Below are 22,216 nucleotides of genomic sequence, written 5' to 3' on the forward strand. Positions count from 1 at the left end.
ACTTTCTCAAATCATTCTTCTAGCCTCACCGTTTCCATAGAAATATATTTTAAAATTAGGAAAAGTCAACTGTCCTTTGAAAATCACTGAAAACACTGCAGAGAGACAGTGGCGAATGTCCTACCACCAGGTACCCTGGTCAAGCGGTGGCACAGTTCTGCAGGATTCAGCGATATTCCAGATTTACGCAAGGAGTAAACTCACATTAGGCAGCCACAACCCCGCCTGCCAGGGTCTCAGCAGAGGGCAGAAGGGGGGAAAAAAGGCTTCGAAAGCCAAAAGTCTAATAGCCTGAAATTAGCCTTGTTCTGGGCCTACAGAAACCACCTCCTAAACCATGGGGGCTTTGCACACTTCACAGCCAAGACTGGATCCAGCTGCAGGGAACAGGAGATGTCTGGGGAAACGACTCCCTCCCCCTGGACATCCATCCCACTGCAGGATGAGTGGTGAGAAAGGCTTGAAATGCACCCAGCAGGGAGGCACTTTTCCAACCCGAATCCTCACCTGGGAAAGCACTCATGTTTAGGAATGGGATTTAGGTCTTACAGCATCAATGGGACCTAAGCAGATGCTTGAGTGAATCCCTAAATCTAAACGCACCACAGAGACCGCTCTATGAATTCCTAAACATTTTCCACTGGAATAATCAGAAGATCACACTTTTTCTAAATATTGCATGAGTTGGCTAGTCACTTGAATTTCAAATTTTGGGACACGGATCTATGTTATTATCAACAAAATCCCAAATTATTAAAGAGTATTTCTCACTCTTTCATTCTTATTCACTGATTTCCTATTTAATAGACATAAAGAACATTAACTGGCATTTGTTTTCAGCCAAATGCTGAAATATTGCTTCTTTTTTTTTTTTTCTTTTAGAAGAAAAATCAAGTCACAACTGTTTATGTTTGATGAGACACACAATAGGGCACCCTGATGTTCTCAGGTCAGGGCATCCAGACCGGCATGTTGGTGTGATCCCTAATAAACCCAGAACAGAGTGCTGTGTTTTGATTGCCCCCATCAGATTTTCTGGTAGCAAACCTGAGATTTTCTTGTGGGAAATTTAAGTTTGCACAGAAATTTCCTTTTCCTTCAATAAAAAAACCCAAACACAATCAATCTGCTCTACTCTCATGCACAATGCAGAAGAGTCAGCACAGGACCAAAGAAGGTCCACTGCATCCATTTTGCACTTAGTCTTTAAAACATACTGCTGTATTAGCAGCAGTTTTCTGTGCTCATACCTATCTTCCCCAGTGTGTTAAGAGCACTTTGTGCCACAGTGTTTGGCTAAAATCCCTGCAGGACAACCAGAAACGCTTCAGCCACATGGACATGGGGCAAGCAAGAAGCAAAGATGTCATCAGATGGGAGGAGGTTAAAGAGGCACATCAAGAACTGGCCAGAGCACCATGGACAAAAGGCAAAGGACAAAGCAATGCTTCCTCCCGACCAAGAAGGATGAGAAGAGGCTCTTATCCCTCTTAAAACACCAGCAATGGAGGAAACAGTCATTACTTTATGCTCCAAAGCCCGGTTTCTCCCAGCCACCCAGCAGCAACACGTTAATTATATATATATATCTCCAAGAATGACCTGGTAACTGTAAAAAACAGTAACTACATAATTATACTTTACTACTGCTTTTGTTGGACTCATTCTGTAATTACAAAGTAGTTGCTAAGGAAAACCAACCCATTGGTTTTGCCATGAGCAATTAATGCAGGTTACCGACATGATGGTTACACAGGGCCAATGCTAACATTGGCACCCAACCGTGTTATTCATCTGTCGGTTGTGGCTCCCCAATGATGAGTGCTCTGCCTCACATTACACGTCCACAAGCACGAAAAACAAATTGCATCAAAAACCCAACTGTGCTACTGAAAGGAAAACCCAAGGAGCAGATACCCATCGCGCGTTACAGTTCCTTTCCCTTGATTTCTGTTTTTGGCAAAGGGGCAGAGATGGCTCTCTTGCTCTGCAGGGCAGGTTTGTGGATGAGTAGCTCTGCCACCCATGGGTCTCACATACACCTCGCTTTCCCCATCCCTTGGATGTGGTTTTCTTGTGGCTGCTCCTCTCCAGCCACCGCTTGACTGCAGAGCTGCTGTGTTCCTGGGTGCCACAAGAGGTGGAGCAAGAGTCCACTGACAATAATGAGACCTTTGGTATTACCTTTTAAGCAGCAGGATTTCATCCATGGCACATTTACCTTTACACCATCGACCCCAGCCTTAACTCTCTGAGTCATTTTTCATCACCATATCTCAAGCCACTGCCCAAGTGGCTACTGGCAGGTTTGGTGCCCCATCCAAATCCCTTTTCATCTAAACCACTTGTTGCCTACATGGGCATCTTTTTGTCATGGGACTGTCTGCCTTGGTGATCTCTTCCATCTGACCCACCCATCTCTGATCCACAGAAAACACCAGCTGTGGTTATTTACCCCACTAGAAATGATGGGGTGGCTCATGAGTCACTTGCTCCTCTTTTGTGGCACAGAAAAAAGGCAAAAAGCTCCTTGACGTTCACATTGGTTCTGCTATTGCATGTTAAAAACACCATCAGGAAATCATATTTAACACTGTGCTATTTCCTTAGGATAGAAAAAGAGCAAGAAATAGTTACAATGGATTTCTGAAACCTTTAAAACAGGGCTAGAAGCTACACCAGGAGGGAGGATCAGCCCTTTCCACTCTTTCCCAACACGTTTGGCGTGGGGATTCATTCCTCCTCCCACCAGGGCAATCGCCATGGCAAGACGCATGGTCATGAGGCCAGGATGAAGAAGCAGGTGAGTATAGGAGCACCAGGGCTGGTAGTAGTCCCAGGGAACTGATTTGTTACTGGTGAGAAACAGACATCAGTCTGTGGCCCCAGTCAGCCCAGAGCACATAAACCATTTTTTTTTCAAGAGGTTTCTCTTCCACCCCTCTCAAGGACATAGGAATAGAAGCAATATTTGCATTGTATCTCCTATCCTGGTTTATGGAAGCACAACCAAGGACTCCAAAATTGCAGGCTGTTTCTTAAAATTACCTCCTCTATGGTGCCAGCATTCAGGGTGGTTGTCCATCGTCCTTGCCTGGAAAAGTAGCCGCACTCCGCTGTCTCTTCCTGTTTTCTCCATGCTTGGAGATGCTGGCACCTGACTGCATAGGGATACTTACCCAAAACACTCAGCAAGGCTGGATCTTAATGGGAAACAATGGGTAAATGCTGGTGGTGGGTCACCTGCACTGTCTTACGGTGGAAGGAGCAGCAATGATGTCTCACACCCAGCACTGGAGCAGCACGGACATGTTTCTGCCCTCTCATTCCTCCATGGCTGCGATTGGCATTGGTAATAAGAGGCATCATGGAGGAAACTCCCCAGGGGCTTACAGCCTCAGGAGTGTCTGTGGAGAAGACCCTCCACCCAGTGCAGCTCACATGCAGGGACAGACCATGTACAGATGTCTCCTCCATACTGTATTCAGTATGTGCCTTTTAAAAACGATGGCTGCAAGAGCCATAATGAAACAGAATAAAATCATTGTAGTACCAGGATCCACCTGCTTTAAACTGTAGTCCTGCAGGTGAACCTTAGCCAGCTCTAGCTGAAATGGCCCTTAAAAATAAAGACTCGTTAGTCTAAAGTAGATGCATCCACCAGACATTTAGCCTTCATATCATTAAGAGGTGCTAATGGCAGCCTGCAGGCATCCTCCACCCAAACCTCTTTCATATCCAACCCTGATGCTGGTGTGAATGATGGCTCCGCACTCTTGCCTGTCTTTGCCACTGGTGCCGGCTTTTTCACGAGCACAATAAAAAGTTTTGTGCAATCCGGTTCTGGACATTTTATTTCAAGCCTGAAAAAAAAAATCAAAACAAAAGGGATCTTCAGACATTAAAATACCATTTTTTTTTTGCTACAGCTGAGGCAGCTTCTGGCCATCGCTGCCTCCTGCTGTGCCACAGAGATGTCCCATCTTCTGATCCACCAAGCAGAGGGCACCTACCCCAAAGACACCCCACAACCATGACAGTGCACCAAAGCCGTGTTGCTATATTTCAGGTCAGAATTAGGGATTTAACTGTATCCCATAATTTACCATACTTGATTCTTCAACATCCAAGCTCTTCCTTATTTTCAGCATCCCCACATTTTTCATTTTCTGTCCCCATCACATATTCATTGGATGCTGTACAAACAAGCGTAGATTTAAAGTGTCCCCGTAACATTTTACTTATTCTGTGACTTAATAATAAAAAGAGCACTGAATAGAAAGGCTAGAGTTCAATTTCTGGGCTCTACTGCCATTTGCAAGCTGCACTCTCCCACAGCTCCTCACTTGAAATACAGCCACCCATTCAGCTTTATGCTAGCTCTGGAGCAATAAAACTGCACTTTGCCAGAGGAATTTTAAATCGTTCTACACCAATGCAGAGATCTTTAAAAAACAAATTTAAAAATGTAAAAAGTGAAGGCCGGAGTGAAACTTTTGGATTTTACCAAGCAGGTCTGCAAATTCTCCACCTTTATAAAGGTTCATGTGCTTTCAGAAGTGAAAAAGGACATTTTTTTTGGATGAAGATTTTTATTTAATTTGCCTAAAGGCCCCAGAAATATAAAACTTGGTGAATGAGAATTTAAAAAAAAAATAGAAATAAACTACTTTAAGTGGAAATCTCCACCATATTGATGCATTTCACAGTTTAGACTACAGGAGCCTATAACCGAGACTCTGCTCCTGGGGTCGGGTCCATGCGGGATGGCTGGGCAGCTCTGGAGACCACTCGCCGTGGCCAACGGGCAGCAAGATGCGACCCTCTGCTCCGCACCAATGGGAACAACATCAGATCTGTGCATCTTGCTGGGTGGAGGAGGTTTGTTATTTGAAAGGTGTCACAGTGCAATGTGGAGAGCACGGAGGGGGCATCTCCCGTGTCCCGTTACGCGTGGCTTGGCAATCCTCCGCCAGGTGCCTGGTTTTCTCCGTGTTTTCTTTGTCTGCCTTGGATTGAGACTCCCTGGAGGAGAGCCCGCTTCTGCGCAGTGCGAAGCACCGCAGAGGCCTGGCTGCACCTGGGTTTCTAGGAGCGAAATTAAGCAATTACAAATCGTTACTCTCTTTTTTTTTTTTTTGGCAATTTCATGCCAAAGTTCTGTTTTTCTTCAAAGCTAAAGGTCAATGATTAATTCAAAACTTCTATTTTCCCCAAAATTATGGGCTGGGGAAATAATGCAGAGGCAGTGAGCCCAATTCCACCCTCTGTTATACCTTTGTAAACCTGAAATAGCTCACTCCGTTTGCACCAGGTCTCTGCCTTCTGATTTCTTCTGGCCTTTTCCAGAGCTGTTACAGGAACCACAGCTGCAGCACTGGTTTTCTATGGACCCCAGGTCCTCCTGAGAACCCGTGCATGCATTGTCCTCCCACTTGGAGTGGCTGAACTGGACACCGGTGCTCACAGCCCTGGAAGCATCTTCTCTGGGATTCAAAGTTACCTGAAGTCCTTTCAATGGGACCGATGATGTATCCGATGATGCACTGGTTTAAATCTCTCTGGGTGAAGGTGTTGCAGACACAGCTACCTGCAAGAGACCGCATACGTTTTAGCAGAGCACAGATTTTACAGTCCGTTATGGTCATTGCTGTGTTTTTATCATTAATGTGTCTTGAAAAATAAGATGTTTAGCTAAGCTTACTAATTCCTTGAAACTCAAATCATTTAAGCTGTCTAACCTTGTTCAGGATAATTATTTCTATCCATTATCCATCATGCTAAAAAATGACAGCTCTGGGACAAGGAGGCTTTTCAAGCAAATGTTTTAAGACAGTGTTTTAGGTTGCAGGCACTGGCAAATGTTAATTAAATTAGATAAACAATGACTCAGAGTAGCTGTGCTATACTGGAAAGAAAGATGGGAGGTAATGGGGGAAGGAATTTGGCGGCTCAAAGGTCAAAGCAGCTTTTTTGGAACCGAGAATCTGTCCCCTGAGCAAGTACCTTGTCTGAATTCAACAGGATGAAAAGAACTGGTGCCCTTTTACTTTTACACCTCCAGACAGCATTCGTGTGGGTTTGCTGAGTGTGTTTCTGCCAAGGCACATGGTGTGCACTACCTGTCCAAGGCATCCTCCAAGCTCATCCACCAGCCTTGGCCACATCATCACAGGAGGACCATCATCCTCTGTAAGCATCCGCTTCCTTGGGTAAGGCCAGTCCTGAAACTGCTGATCCAGGTTGAACGTTCAGTCATCCCTTGTGGTGGAAGTTGTCCACTGGCTGAAGCAGTTACAAGAGCAAGGCTCCAAAAGTGACCTCCAGGTCTGGAAACACATCTGATAATTCCTGTGCCATAGCTATCCTTCATCTGTACAATACAGTTTAATATTACTTATTAATACTTAAAACAACAGTTCTTATCATCTTGTGCAACTGTTCCTACAGTGTACAATAATATTTTTAGAATCCAAGCACTGAGAAGATTTCCTACTGAGGACTTGTTGCACTGAAGATCCCAAGTCAAATACCTGGTTTGGAGTTTTCCATCTACCCAAAGAGCAGAGGCTGAGGATGAGATCCTCATGTTCGCTGTGAAAGCAAGTGACTTGCAGATGTGAAGGGGTTCCCAGGCTGACTCTCTCGCAGGTCCTGCAGGGTGGTGGGGCTCTCCCTTAGGAGAAGTTTTGGAGAGGATTTGTTCTGCTGCTGGACCTATGGAGTTTGTGTAGGGAGACAGATTGCTATCAGTGCAACATGGCTGCACCTCTATAGGAGTGGGATGAAGGGAAGAGAGAAGTCACGCAGCATTCTTAAAACAACTTAAGTTGTGTTAATGGAGTATATGGGATGCCTAGAGAAGTTTATAAACTTTATTCTTTTACATCTTTTACCTCATGACAGATGCTTTTACATTTGTTCCAGAGGTCCGAGGGTCCCTCACTGCTGCCTTTTGTCCCCAGCTGTAGCAGGAGCTGATGGACCCTCCACTCTGCTGGCTCAATGACCATCACCTACCTGTGATGGTAGGCATGTCTGGTGCCTACAGGGAGTTACCAACACCAACTCTTGCAGTGGGTGGGGAGCAAAGGCTTTGGGAGTGAGTAACAAGCCGTCGGTGAGGAAGCCAGCCAGCTACAGGTCTCCTAAATGAAACCCAGAAACTGCTCAACTATTCTAATTCCTGCACATCTCAGGTCATGCTCAAGCGTCTTCAAGCATTCAGCTGAGTCGTGTTTCTTTCTGGAAACAGCGGTACTGCAGTCCCTCGCTGTGCAGAGTCCCTGATGGAGGACCCATGGTGCCCTCACCCTTGGCATCCCTGTGATTCAGCCAAGTGTTGGGTTTTATACTACGGAGATACTGATCTGTCCAAACTTTCTTCACCTGCTCTGATCATTTCAGCTCCTTGGGGACACACACCTCCATGCCACTGTCCAACTAATTAGTTGCTTCACTGGCTGCATTCTGCAATTCTTCAGTGATGGGTCCCCATCTGACATCTTATGACAACTGATTAGTAAAGTAGGCCACGAGTTTAAGAAATATGTAATTTTGGCACCACTTACTATTAACTGTTTGTGTGCCCTTTTTGTTTGGTTGTTTGTTTTAAAGAAGTTGTTACCCTTCAATGTAAATAGCAAAGGACAAAACAAAGTTTGTGAACTGGCAATTGTACAAAGCAAGATGCAGTAAATCTTACGATCCCTTCAATAACATGGCCTGAAGAGGCAATAAAGGAATATATGTCCTTACTGCAATGCTATATATTACAGAAGTCTAGATACCAAGGCAACATCCAAAATTGCTAGTCTGTCCCTTAGTCTTGGGCCAGAACCATACGCAAGCAAATTAATTAATTAGAATTAAGTCAAAACAACCTGTCTTTACCCCAGGCTCCCTCTGCCAGAAAAGAAACAATAAGTAAAACTTGAAGGTTTAAACGTGATGAACACTCCTCTCCAGGTTAAAAGGATATCTGCAAGCTACAGCACCACAGCGGTTAAATGTCATTGAAGATTTGACTGCTTTTGGTCTGGGATTTGCTCTCGCTTGAGAGCTGGTCAAACCAATCTTTCCAAAACACTGACTTCTGAACTTTTGCCAGAGGTGCCTCTCTCCGGTGACCAGGCAGGCGACATGTTAAACCTGTCAGTTCAGAATAAGCAGAAAAGTGTGCGCCCGCTGTGGGGAGGGTGTTTAAAGGCACAGGGTTTCCTTCGGTGGGTGAGATGGAGGACTTGCAGATGTACCAGGAAGCTTACGAGCGTTTAGGGAGAGCGGTGGGACGCCATCGCCAGTAGGCTGGTATGCATCCCAACCCAGGTGGAGAGAGCTACCCTGGTTTTAAAATATGTCCGTTCTAAAAGACATCCTGCTGCAGGATGATGCACAGTCTGGTTTCAGGGAAGTCTGAAAGATTGAGGGGAAGAAAGAATAACAACTAAATTGCTACCAAAAGGAAATAAGAGGCAAAACCTTACAGATTTTGTGTTCATACACAGGCCACCCTGGCTAAGGATCTCAGGTAACTTCTGACCTAAGTCACTCTTGACTGCATGTTCAGCCTTCCTGATAATTTTGAGGGCACTGCAACCGCTGGCAATAGAGGTTGCGATCACATTACTGCAGTGGACACTCCAGAGTTTTCTAAGAGACAAGCAGTCAACAGAAGCCACCAATGATCCTATGATTTTAGAAAAGCCACCAACGATCCAAACGATTTTAGCTCCATCGTTTGCGGGAAGAGTCACAAACAACTGGTGCTCCTCTTGAACCAAACAGTCTTGATATAATACAGCGAAGGAGCGTTTCTTTGCTCCTTCGAACAGACAACAGTAAAATCACCTCTAAAGAAGTCACCTCTACATACATCAGTAAACTATGTCCACCATGAACCTCTGATGTCTGATCAGGATAGTTAGTCTGCCCTAACTGGGAAGCTTAATGCTTGTTTCACTGTGATCAATGGTCTAGCCTTGCACAAACCGGACTCACACCAGACCCAGAGCTGAAATGGCTCTGCTGCCACCAATCCGAGATCCCCTCCCATCAATGGAGAGGAAGACAATCCACTCTTGTCCTTCCAGGTCTCTGTATTTTTACAACACCACTTACGCTAGGAACTGCCATCTCACCTACAAGAAGCAACGTGAGTCCAGAGCAAAGCCTGAGCCTGTATCTTTACCCTGGGGTATCAAATTGGCCAAGACATAACTCCACCTCTTTCAATATTTATATGCAACTGAAGGTAAGTGGTCTCAGTGCTGGCAAGGCACAGAAAACAAACATCTCTATTTTTCACCATACGCAATCATGCCAATACCAGGATGAGGTCTCAATGCTGAGTCAAACTAATCTGAGAGATACACAGCAGGTAGGTGAAGTTGAACCCAAGCGAGACAGGAGATGTCAGTATGCAGAGGAGAGAATTTGGAAGAGTTTGCGGTTAAAGCACGCATTCACAATTGAGCTCCTATTTAAAAAAATAGGAGAAGAATCCACAAGTACATTCAGCTCTCTCATAGCAGCAATTATCACTTCCAACCATCCCCAGTTGGCTGGGAGACTGCATCCCATCCTGGCAGATACTGACCTGGCCTTAGTTTTTCACACCTTGGTCACTTGGCTGTATTACAGCAAACCGATATACCTGGGCATGAAGCCTGCAACACTTAGGAAACTCCAAATAGTACAAAATGTTACAGAAAACCTCTTCAGTGACACTCACTGCCACAAATACATCACATCTATCCTCAACTGTCTACCATAGCTTCACAATTTTAATTTGGAGACATGTTCAAGTTTTTGACCCTTTTCTTTCTGATGCTCCTTGGCCTGAAGCTAGGACATCTGAAAAACTGCAGGAAACTATTGGATAAAAACCGTGGTTAAGAAACACACTTCTCTGGTGATGTAGAAGTCTTTACAACAGGAGTAAAGCTTGTCCGTGTGGGAGATTGTACTTTTGCATGAGCATAGTATGAACTTGCTTAATCATAGATGATTGTGTGTGCTGTAAACAGGAGTCATCCCCCTCTCTCAGCCAAGAGCGCTTGTAATTGCTTGATGAATATGCCATATAAAAATAAATAAATCAGAAAAGCTCTGGAGGAAGCCACTGAGCTTTCCTCCAGCTCAAATTCCGTTGCAGGTATTCCTCTTGTTGGCATTCCTGGTTCATGCAGACCCTCCCCTCACTCGAAACAGATGCAAGTCAGCAAATAGAAGAGTTGCGAGCTGATGAGACAGTCAGCAAGATGCGTTCAAAGGGTGTTCCCAAACGATCTGTTTTCTGCATCTCCCATTTGTAACCAGAGTTTACTGCAAGTTGATTTTTACTTTTTTTTTTTTCAGGTGAATAACAATTAGACCACTATATTTGTTTAAACACACTCAGCTTAGAAAATTCAGGTTTCTCTCCTCCCAGATGTGAGGATTTTGAGCAAAGATCAGACAATCCTGTGTGTAATGTCAGGAAAACTACAGATACCAGCGAGCTGTAGGTGAATCATTAAATCCCTTTGTGTTTACACTTGAATTTTTCATTTGTCTGAATAATGTCAGTAAAAAAAGAGAAGCCCTCATCTTAGGTTTCCAATACCTGCCTGACAAAAAGAGCAGGTGAGTACTTTTTTCTAATAAGTTTGGCAGACTCATAAATAGGACTCCCTCGGAGATACCATGAAGTGCAATTTTTCAAAGAAATTTGTTTTTGTGAGCTATAAATGTATGTTTGGTCAGAGTTCTGGCAAACAACTCAAGCTAGTTTTTGTCCTATGTAAGCCTTTTGCGTCATGCCCTAGAAACAACAACAGCTGTTAATTATTTATCAGCTGATGAACATTGGCCGGTTAATTGCAAAACATTATAAAATAGATTAGGCAGCAAAGCTCGATATGTATGCAAGCAGGGGTTTTTTTTGCTTGGTTTTGTATGTGACTTGATTGAATAAGCAATTTTAGGTCTCTGCTTAGTTTACAGGGACTACCTTCACCAGTGATTTTATCTCAGAAACTCTAATGGGCCCACAATCTTTGGATAAGTTTACTAAAAATCAGAAGATTTTTCAGACCTCAAGTTTTCTGAGCCTCTGTCACTACTCTAATCTGTTATGAAGATAAGCTCTCCAGTATCTCCAGCGTATCATGTTTTGAACCAAAACGATTAGAGCTTCTTCGGAAGGGGAAGCGCTAATGAACATGGAGAAGGCCACAAGATTCAAGAGATTGCTCTCTCTGACCTTCTTCCTGCCTTTACATGACACACTTGTCATTCAATACCATTTGGTGGTGCATCAGAAGACCTCTGTAGACAGTTAGTGACTCATCTGCATCACAGGTCCTTCTGGCTCCTTTCTTGGTCTGTTGACAAGAAAACCATGATTGGCTCCGTACTAATGAAATATAAGTTTCCAATTTTCCTAGCACCTCCCTTGTGCCAGTGGAGTGTTTTCATGCTATTGAATTGGCCCCAAAGTACAACAGTCTCGTTCACATGCAAATGGTGAGGAAAAAATATATACATATGTTTTTTAAGAGGCTGTGCAGGGCTACCTGGTGAAGGACCTCTGAGCAGGATTCCCGTGCTGTGCTCCACCATGCAAGGCATTTTGATATGTGTGAGCATGGGTGGCCTGTTATCAGTATTGAAATAATCTGCTCCCATTGTCCGTGTTTATCTGCTTCCTCATTATCCATCACGTTGGCCCCATTCTCTTGTTGGCCTTCTAACATCATTGATCTGGGAGCTGACCAGGAGGATCTTGTTCTTACGCTCTGATCTCTGATGCATGGTCTCCTTTGCTTTTTAAGAAGGAAGATGATTTTTCATGGCAAACTCAGACATCCCAAGAGGATGGTGCTCATCAACTGAGACACAGGAAGGTGGACCTTAAACCAGTGCACATTTGAGTAGGTTGATTGAATTAAATGGAGCCTCGCTGATTCACACCAGCTGAGAAGAGCACTAGAGGAAGGGATTTGAGAGGATTTAGGATTTGCTGTCCCAACCGCCAACCCCTTTAAAGTTTGGTTCACAGACCTGCAAAGCAGAGAACAGACTTGCAGTATATGCATGCAGATCAAAAACAGTCCCAAAGGTGGTGGGACACTTCCATCAGGATTTTGCCTTATTTGCTGGTCTCATTGTGCCAGTTACAAATCACTGCATATTCCAGTGGTCAAACAGCTGGAAAGGGCACAAGACTGCGGGGTCTGACCAGCTTTCTGCAGTTTCTACCTGCAGCGCTCGCTGGAGCAGCTTCTCTCACTTCCATTGCATTACGGTACTGCAATGCTTTGGGTCAGAAAACTCCAAAGAAAAACTTTTAAGCTTTTCAGAAAGTCATACCAAGTCATCCCCATCCCCAAAGGAAACCAGAAAAACCCAAAACAGATGCATGCAAGCTTGATTTTAAGAAACAGGGAAGGGTGGGAAGAGTGTGCTTGTCGCTTTTTACTCTAAATAGCATCAGGAAGTCCTACAGTCCCTGAATTAAAAAGGAAATAAACTTTCAGTGCAGGTTGTGGGACCGATAGTTTATACACAAAAGCAATACGCACATTTAACAATTTGAAAATGGAACAGCCCTACACTGCACTGCACAGCCAGGCACACAGAAAATAAACAGAACCCTTGGAGCCCACCTCCTGGAAGGTTTCGGCTCCAATTCAGACCAATATTTGAGTGTACGATGAAGGTGTGACTGCAGGGAGGCTGATGGTCCTCCAGCTGGGACCCAAGGGCTGGGTAAGAGGGGCCAAGCCCAGCCCTCTCACCATGAAGCCAAGGTCAGCCTTGCCTGAACGAAGGTTGCTGGAAGGGGGCCATAATTCGTAAAATCATTTAAATGGTTAAATGGGCTACACATGTGGCACAGTGCTCCTGGAGTGACGAATTTAGAGTGCTGTATTCTGTTTAAATAATAAATGTTGTATTTTTTTCTATTTTTTTTTTTTTTTTACAGGGCTTGTACCGCCTGTAAAGTGTCTTCAAGTATAGAAAATCCCCAATTGCTCTAAATCTACAATCACCCTGACCACTGGGCTTTGACCATCTAAATCAGAGCAGAACTGGGGCAAAAATGAAAGCGTATTTATAAAAATATCCACCACGCGAGATACCCCTAAAGTGCTTCCTAACAGCATCTGATCTAAGAAGGGCTTGGACTCCAGTTTTCATAGGTACTGCTTAGATCTCTGAATGCTCCTCATGTTCTTAATCACGTCTGCTCCAGAGATGAGGCTATGAATAATTAACTATGCCTCCAACATTACAGTCATAGATTATGGTGGTGGTGACTTGTGGACTGCCATGCGCAGCATAAACCATTTAGGAAACTCTGTTATCCACTTTCCCTTTATATTTGTCTTGCAATCACTTACCGCTTAAAAGGGTAAATCTTTCATAGCTTTAATTAAAGCATTTAAAATAATTTACACTGAAATTGTATGTGCTTGGGTCTGTCAAAATTGATGCTTTAATAACATGTCATCCCTTTTTTCGATTGCCCTGAAATCTGTTAAAATTACCACTAATCTAATTGGGAACAAAGTTGTCAAATGCATGCAGCTCTGACAGTTTGTCTTTCTGCAAACTGCCGACAGATTGCAAGTTACGCATGTGTTGAGCAGATGGGTAAGTTAAAAGGAACACAAAAAAAAGCAATTTATTAAATCACCTGGAACCAGCAGCTCCATTCCAAAAATAGTGAGAATGAAATATAGCAAGAGCTAGGAGAGTTGGCACTGGAATATGCCAGAAGGTACCAGTTACAAAACAAGATAAACATTTTGAGAAGCCTCAGCTGTGTTGCAGAATAATGAGGCGTTATTTAACCCGATATAGATTACCAGCAGAAATTAATTTAGGGTGCAGGATTTTGTGAGAGTGTGTGAGTGTGTGTGAGAGAGTGTGTGTGTGGTTTTTTTTTAAGGATTTTTTTTTTTAATCCCTGTTTTTTAACTCCTTCATGCCTGAAAGACAAGTCCGCCGTCTCTCTTCCTCAACCCCAACCCTTCCCCACAGAGCTGCTGGACGCGCTTTACATCCCCACGGTGGAGGCAGGCAGCGGGTCCCCTCTCCTTCGGCTTCCTCCTACACCCTCTCTTTCATGGGCATCTCCCTCATGTTTGAGAGAGGCCAAGGTTGCGGCTTCCTCAGAGACAACTTGGTCACTGATGTTCTTGGGCTAGGGAGATGTACACCTGTCCATAAATACTTTTTTTGGAAGGAAATGGGAAGAGGAGGGAGGCAGAGGTGACACCCTGCAGGGACAACTGGTGCGTCTGCTCTAGTTCTGCTCTTCGCAATCCCTTCCTTGGACCTCGAGCTCACTCCCCATCGGCCCTGCTGCTGTTCTTCTGCATCCTGCCCATCCTCCATCTCCCCCATCTCTCTGTCCCCCACGAGTGGGAGGAAACAGAGATGAGCTCTGTGGCCATCACATGGGTCTAGTCCTCCCTGCACACGTCCATCTACCGTGGGGACACATACTCAGCTGTGTTTATACAGTGCTTAGGAAAAAACAGGCTTCATTCTTGGTTGCTCCATAGCACTACTCTGTTCAGCAGCATTTATTATTAAAGAGCAAGACCAAGATTAAAAACCAGTGCAAAAGCACTAGATAAGCATGATTCACCCACTGAGGCCACCACAGAGGACACCAGGGTGAAGATGCTCATGTGCTTCCCTTGGTTCAGTGCCAGCTCGGAGGGAGGGATGAAGGCATGCGGCTTCACCAGTTCACGTTCATTTTTGGAGGAAGCCCTGAAGTGCCTGCTCTTGGCAGCGGTTAGGGGTGTTGTGGGCAGGGAGTGACTGCTGTGCTCTGTGGCTCTCTGATCTCACGCATACACCCGCACCAAGTCCTGCCCACAGCAGCCAGGTGGGCACAAGACAGGGAGGACGAACACATCCTGAGATACCACATCACCTTGAATCAACGGGACACTCCCCGGTCCCAAGAAAAAAATAGATGAGATCCCATGACCACAAAGAACATTAGGAAAGAGCCCCTCTCAGCAACTTTATGAACTAACTTTATAAGCCACAGTTTAAATGGCTACGGCATCATTTCAGCAAATGGAGATACGCTGATTTAAACCAGGTGACAATCTTTGGCCCATAACGCAAGGTAATAGGTACCCCTTCCCAGCGAGCAGGGAGCTGGTGCCATTTCATACATGTGTTCAGGGAGGAGAAAAGATCATAAAAAGAATTGAAAATGGGAGGTTACAAGCAGAATTGCTTCTCCCTTCCTCTTTTTTTTTTTTTTTTTTTCCCTTTTAACTAAGGGATAAGCATTTTGACCCCTTCTTTCCCATAGAAAACTTGAGGAAGAAAGTCTGCCTAATTTTCTACAGTTTAAGGATGTCTTTACATACTGGTGTAAAGATGGATGAGCCACTCTCCTGCAAAAGTGATGGCGTTCCTTGTGTAAAATTTAGATTTATAAGTCTCAACGAACAGAAAGATGAAAATCTAGCCCTAGGTAACATCACTGCACTCAGCGTACCATCAGGCAAAGTATGATCCTTAATGCAAGATTAAAAGGATATAATGTAAACGGGCTAAGAAGCAGGGTGGGCCTGATTGTGAAATTGTCTCCAAGTAGTTTGAATTGTGAATAACCCTACGAAAGCCAACAGGAAAAAATAAAAATCAAAGCAAAGTGAAAACATTTCAAGTATTTCAAGCAAGGTTGGGTGAGCCCCTGCATTCCTGAGCTCCCGTGCAGAGCAGGGATGGAGGCAGAAGATGCTATTAAACAACGTTTATGCCTCCACGTCCAAAAGCCAGAGCTTTTCTGATCCCTGCTTGGCTGCCTCCCCGCAGCTGGACTGTAGCAACCAACGCAGGGAAACCACATCTCTCCTCTCTGCCTCGTCCCGGGGTGCTTCCCCAAAGCTCCTTCCCTCTCCCGTCCCTCCCTCCTTGCATGGCGTGGGGGGCCACAGCTGCTGGTCCACACTTTCTCCTTTCACCTCAATTTAAATAGACATCTCTCCCCCCCCCCCCCCCATCCAAGCAGGACATCATTTAGAGTCCGTGATTTATTTAATGGTGGTTTTAACCCCACTTAGAAATAGGCTGCTTTCATGATTTATTGATTCCTTCTTCCCCTTGTTAATTTGACTCATTTCTTTGGAAATTATTCATAGTTAATCATGGTAAGAATAAAATTAGTTATAGTGCCCACTTTGCTGCAAAGGGAGCGTAAATAACTGTTAAAGCAAATCGGGAAGAAAAACATGTTAAAGCAAAAAAAAAAAAAAGAAAAAAGCAAAAGCCAGAAGAATATATATAAAATGATGATAATCAGAAGGGGGCAGTAAATTAAGCCTCTGCACTGTTCCTGGTTAGAGGAAGGCACAAATTTACATTCCACGGGAGCACGGCTTTTACAGCAGGCTCTCCTCAATTGAATTTGCCATATCTTCTGGGAAACGCACCATTTGGAAGATAAAATCTCCCACCACTCCACCACCACTGCCACCATTCAGAAGATTAAAAAACCCCGCCAACACTGTTGTGTGCCTTTTGTGCCCACTAGAGGAATGTAAAACCATTATATTTAAGTATCATAATGGCCAACATATGCTTTTTCTTAGAAATGACACCACCATCTGGATTAAGTTCTCCTGATCATTTCAGACAATGTTACGATTATTATTTTTTTTTTTCCCCTTCAGGAGAACGAACTGCCCAGAAAGCAACAACAGCCGCAGATGGTGAATTTTTGCTTTTCCTTTTCCACCACTGGCAACCTTGAGAAACATGGTAAACTCTTTATACGTACCTAAATCATTTGATTTCGTTTGCTAATTGATGAGGAAAGCCTACATGGGTACACCCCAATATAAAGCCTGCAAGACACCTATTGCCTTTGGCCGTACAACTTCACTATTGCAGTTAATAAAGTGTGTAATCGCCATAATGATAAAATTACATCACGTTACTGTTTGCAGCAGTCTCTTCCCCAAAACCATATCGGTCGTTAAATATTGCACTGACTGGTACGGGGATAAAGAGATTTAACCCTTCGCTGGTGGAGGCCTTTCCAGCATGTTGATGTGCAAAGGGGAGGTCTTCTCACCTGAGTGACTCCTTACCGGCCCCATGGCTATTGTCATGGGCGTCGGAGACCTTCTGGGCCACCACATCCAACTGGCGGTAACTGGAAATGGGCACGCCGGGATAATTGATGTGCTCAATCTGACCATGCACAGGTGGCAGGGAGACGGCGTACAGCAGCTTCTCGGGTTTGCTAGTGCCATCTGTTGCCACAGGAACATCTGTCGTCAAGGTCACCCTGTCACCCTCTGTTAAAGTTACAGGTTTGGCGAGTAGAACAATGTCACCTAAAAAAATTAAATGAGTAAAAGGGGAAACCAACGGGAGAGAAATTATAAAGGGGAATATTCCTTATTACATCCCAGACCAGAGGAAAGAACAGGATAAAAGTCAGCCCTTCAGCTCAGGGGAAGGAAAAGAATCTTGTCAAAATAGCTTGTGAAAATATTGTTGCTTTAGGTTTTGGAGGCAGGCAGGACATTTACAACAGAAAAAGCTGCAGAGCTATCATCTCGTTTGTTTTCCAATATGCCCCACGGTGAGTCTCACTTCAAGGCCGATGCTAAGTGGAATCACAACATTTTTACCTAATCTCAGCCCGGGTGAGTTTATAGAGGGGCACGTGTATTTATCTCGCTGCATGACTTGTCCAAAATATTGAAGCCAGCTTTGATTTTCTGTTTGGGGAAAGCGAATGACCCAGTTGTTTAGAAAGAACAATTATGTTAATAGATCCAAACGAGCCAATGGACAGAACGCGTTAATGAACTAAGCATTAAGCACAAATGCTGTGTTTTAAGCCGATAGTGATGCTGTAACCTCAGCAACAGAGGTTCTGGCTCCATTAGATTTATTTATCAAGAGCTCCACTGTATCGCCCCAGGGCAGGACAATTTTCACATTTACAAAGGAGTGGCCCCAGAAAAACTGAGGCTGCCGGAAAACTGAACAACTGGTCTTCTCAGAAGAGGAGTAACGATGATTTACCTGGTCATATCCACTTCATCCTTTTCTATCATAACCCTCCTTGTTTTTAAAAACATATCTCAATCAGGGTGGCAGCGCAACGGTTGACCTGCCAAAGGCAGAAGCAGAGACGAGCTTTTATCTGAAGATGCTGCAAAAGCAAGAGAATAACATCAGTCAGCTTCCTTTGCTGTCAGTCAACCTGCTGATGACAATACACAATAGTGGCATTTCTAGCCTGGGCTCCGCAGGAGCTTTTTTTCTGTTTCTTGCCGCCTTATTATGTTGCCAACTGACTTTCAGAAACAACAGGTTCCTATTAAATGGAGAAGGCTGCCAGCAACATCTGAGAATAGCGGTTGTCAGGGCTTGGGGGTTTAAAAATTTTATTTCCACAACAAAATCTGCACCAATTTCCATGCTTTCCACCCCATTTGATGGCTCACCTTTACTATTAACCCTTTTAACACCGCTTTTCCACTACAGCTAGCGTGGCAGACAAAAACTGTGAATGGGACCTGATGCATTCAAAAAGTGACTATTATCTGAGGAAATTAGTCTAAGGACATCGCAGTCATTCCAAATATAAATACAATTAGTTAGCTTGCCTTTATGCAGCAAAAATTTTCATTGGGTTTGAGAAAAATCATCAAAAAGGAAGATAACCAGCCCCTTCCCCAGCGCAACGAACATTATCAAAACTCACCAGTCTTGGAGCATCAGACAAATAATTTGTGCCACATTGGAGAAGAAGTTGGGTGCTTCTTTTTGATTGCATCTTTGAAGGAGACTAAATTTGTATGAGATCTCACTGACCAGAGCCTCCTTTTCAGACTGTTTCCAAAGGTGATCTGAGATCAAGGAGGACCACAGAGGAGAGAGGACCTAAAAAGTCAAAGGATGGGACAACACTGTAGGAAACAGCCAGGGACGCGGGACATCAACCTGCTGTACACTTTGCTCAAGGGTTACAGAAGACCACAGTAAAGGCCAAGGTGATTAAGTAGATGCAATGCTCATGTTGACACATTTTCTTTACAAGAAATCCAAACAAATACAATAAAATAAGAAGGCAACAGCGAAACCAGCAAGTGCAGATAACCCAACTTCATTTTTGCCCATGTGGAAAAAAGGGCCAGGTTTCCCATAGCAGCTTGGGAATCTTTTGATATTCCCATTTTTTAAGATGTTCAGCAGGGGACAGCAATGGCTTTCTGTTACTGTCTGCCACCGTGCTGTGTTGTCCCATTAATGCCATCTGTAAACAGGAGTTTGCCCAACTTAAAAAAGCCTTTCAAGAATCAGAGCCTGACCTTTGCTAACTCCATCAGGTTTTCTCTAGAGAGATGCAATGATGGGAAATTGCCCCAAAAGCCATGACATGGAGAAGACCTTCCTGATTACTCCTTTGAGCAGCAGGTTACTCACTCCCATTGCTTAACACTGGGGGAAAAAATCAGGCTCCTTACACCCCTAATTATGAGCCCAAGGATAAAGCTTTCAAGCCTATACTTAAGTCACACTGATCTGAGTACACTGCTGAACTGGGATGTCAGCCATCGACCAGTATGGTTTGGTCACCACGAAGCAGGTATTGTTTAAAATAACTTACCTAAAAAGTCTCCAACTTTATACCAATAATCAAAATAATAAATAAATACACATCTGGTCTTCTGGATAGCCTGATTCACTGCTTTCCTTATTTGTTTCTTTTTTTCAGCCTGATACCCATCGCGGTCAGTGTACGCACCGCTAAGCGTATGCAACGTACGACAAGACACGTACATCTGAAGTTGTTCATCTAGCAGCAACATTTGGCCTTAATATATTCTTTTTTTTTCTAGATTGTAGAAAAAAAAACAAAACAAAACCAAAACCAAAACCAAAACCAACACTTTTCAGATTTAAAGGAAAAAACCGACTCCAACTGCTAGGATGGGTGAAACCCTGCAACCGGCTGCACCTCAGCAGCTCGAGAGGTCGCCAGCATCCCCCACGCGCTCCTCAGGGCCATGCCAGCTCCGAGGCTGGTGAAGCCCCTCGGATTTTTGGATTCACTCGCTTAAATGTCGTGGGCTTGAAAGTTTGACTTGAAATATAACATTAGTGGGCTTGTGGTAAAAGCAGCAGAGAGGATAGGATGACAGGCGGGGCAGAGGGGACTGATTGAAAGCAGGTCTGGAGGAGGAAGATGGGAGGAGGAGAAAGAGGAAAACATGACTGAGTAAGTAAATTCAATGTTATTATACATATTGAAAAAGAGCACCCATATATAGAGCACCCACCTGTGCTCACTTCTTTTTAACATTTTTTTTTTCATATATAACAAGAGATAGGCTTTAAAATTGAGCGACCAAAACAAGGCACAGTGTGGCACGAGCTGCTCCTCCAGAGGTGGCTGTGGGAGGAAGAGTAGGGGACAGATGTTCTCCATGGTGTTTAACTCACCACTGGGAGGTACTGGGGTCCTGGGAAGGGTGGTAGAGGAGAGGATGGAGGGGTGGGAGCCCATATAGACTTCAAAGTGGGCTCGGTTTCTGGCTACAGGGGGGATTTTGTATTTATATCCAGGTACACACATGCAGAGAGAATAAAATATGATGGAGACCAATGTTTCACCTCGTTTGGCCTCGAGGATCCTCATCATGTTCATTTGACTCCTGCATGGAGTACAGCCGTCTTCCCTTAACTGGTAAAATACATCCTTGAGCAAAAAAGCACTCCCCCTTGTAAGGGGAAGGAAATACCCAGGAAGGTAAATTAAAAATTACGGGATATTATTGACCATATGATGCTGCTTTAGGGAGGCTGGTGAACTGCTCCCTCCCTCCACACGTCCACACACCTTCACACCATCTCGATTCCATACGGCTCTGCCTAGTTTTTTAGTACATTTTTACTTGATTGTACATATTATTGTCTCATTAACTGCAAAGCTTTCCAGGGCACTGAAAAGGATAGAGCATTAAAATACACTGAAAAGTCCTGGAGCTCAATTAACACACACCAGGGGGCTCAGGGGGAGGGGAAGGGGGGGGAGTTCAGCTCCAATTATAAAAGGCAAACTTATCTTCTTTTTTATTTTTTTTTTTGTAATATCAGCTAATTAGACTTTGACAACCAATTAGCAGATTTTTAGCTTTGCTGAGAATCAAGCTAGCGCTGAGAAAGGAAGAGGCACGTAAACTGAACATGCAAAATGCTCCTCTTGTACCACAAACAGGCTGTCCTTAAAAAAAAAAAATATCCACAGGGCCAGATCCTGCTCCGGGATTTATAGCCCCTTCAGCTGGGCTGCCACGCCGCTTACTCGCAGGTGTAAATTGAGCGTAGGACTTGGCCTGCAAACTTAAGCTCACCGTAACTCATCCAAACCCGCAGCTGAGAAGCACTCTCCAGCCTCCTTTGCAAGGTTACATTTTAACTTTTAATAACCTTTTTTGCTTTTTTTTTTTTTCCTCCCAACCATGAAGTACCCAGATGATTATTTAGGATTAATGGATTATCAAAAGTGCCAGTTGGCACACTCCTAGTAAAGAGAAAAAAAAAAGGGGGGGGGGGGGGGAAGTGTAACAAATGCAGCTGTTTACTAATAAATAAAGCCTCAGCTGTAACAGAAATAAATTAGATGCATTTAATTGGTCGACTGCAAACCTCCTCTCTTTATTACAATGCTGCTTCTTGTTATTTTATGATGTCAGGGTAGATGGCAGACTGACAGAGTGTTTATGAATCACAGTTTGCAGATGGCACTCCTGGTTTTTCGGCAGTTATGAGCACAAGTAGCATGAGGACTCAATAGAGGGTTTTTGCCAGGGAGGACCCCCTGAGAATTAGCCGCCTTCATTTCTCTGGTGCCAATCTCCCCCTGACAGGAGCACTATTTCACAAAACCTACATTCAATAAATTACACCCGGCTGGCAAGAACTTGGAAATATTTAACACTCGGAGGACACCAGCGTCTCAATTTGATTTCTATTCATTTCCAGAGGACGCCAGGCATTACTTGGAACAGCCCTCGTTTGTGTGCACACGCATGTGTTTTCAACCCCCTCCCCAGCTAAAAAAAAAAAAAAAAATATATATATATATATATATATAAAATGGTTTCGGCAGCCAGGAATATCTTGCCCTGCCTTCAAAATGACTTCGAGTCTCTCGAGGACAGTT

General features: G+C 44.1%; 1 protein-coding gene across 1 annotated transcript in view; it reads right to left on the reverse strand.

The window, feature by feature from the left end:
• Window positions 1-4,119: 4,119 nt before the first annotated feature.
• LOC309672549 (FRAS1-related extracellular matrix protein 1-like) overlaps window positions 4,120-22,216 on the reverse strand; it is a gene marked incomplete at both ends in the record, with an annotated part of 55,374 nt that continues 37,277 nt past the window's right edge. Inside the window, 3 exon segments of the mRNA XM_082484078.1 lie at window positions 4,120-4,196; window positions 5,504-5,590; window positions 17,118-17,366. Coding sequence (XP_082340204.1) covers window positions 4,120-4,196; window positions 5,504-5,590; window positions 17,118-17,366 — 413 coding nt within the window.

This window comes from Vanellus vanellus, assembly GCF_965231255.1.
Source record: "Vanellus vanellus genome assembly, chromosome: 5".
NCBI lineage: Eukaryota > Metazoa > Chordata > Aves > Charadriiformes > Charadriidae > Vanellus > Vanellus vanellus.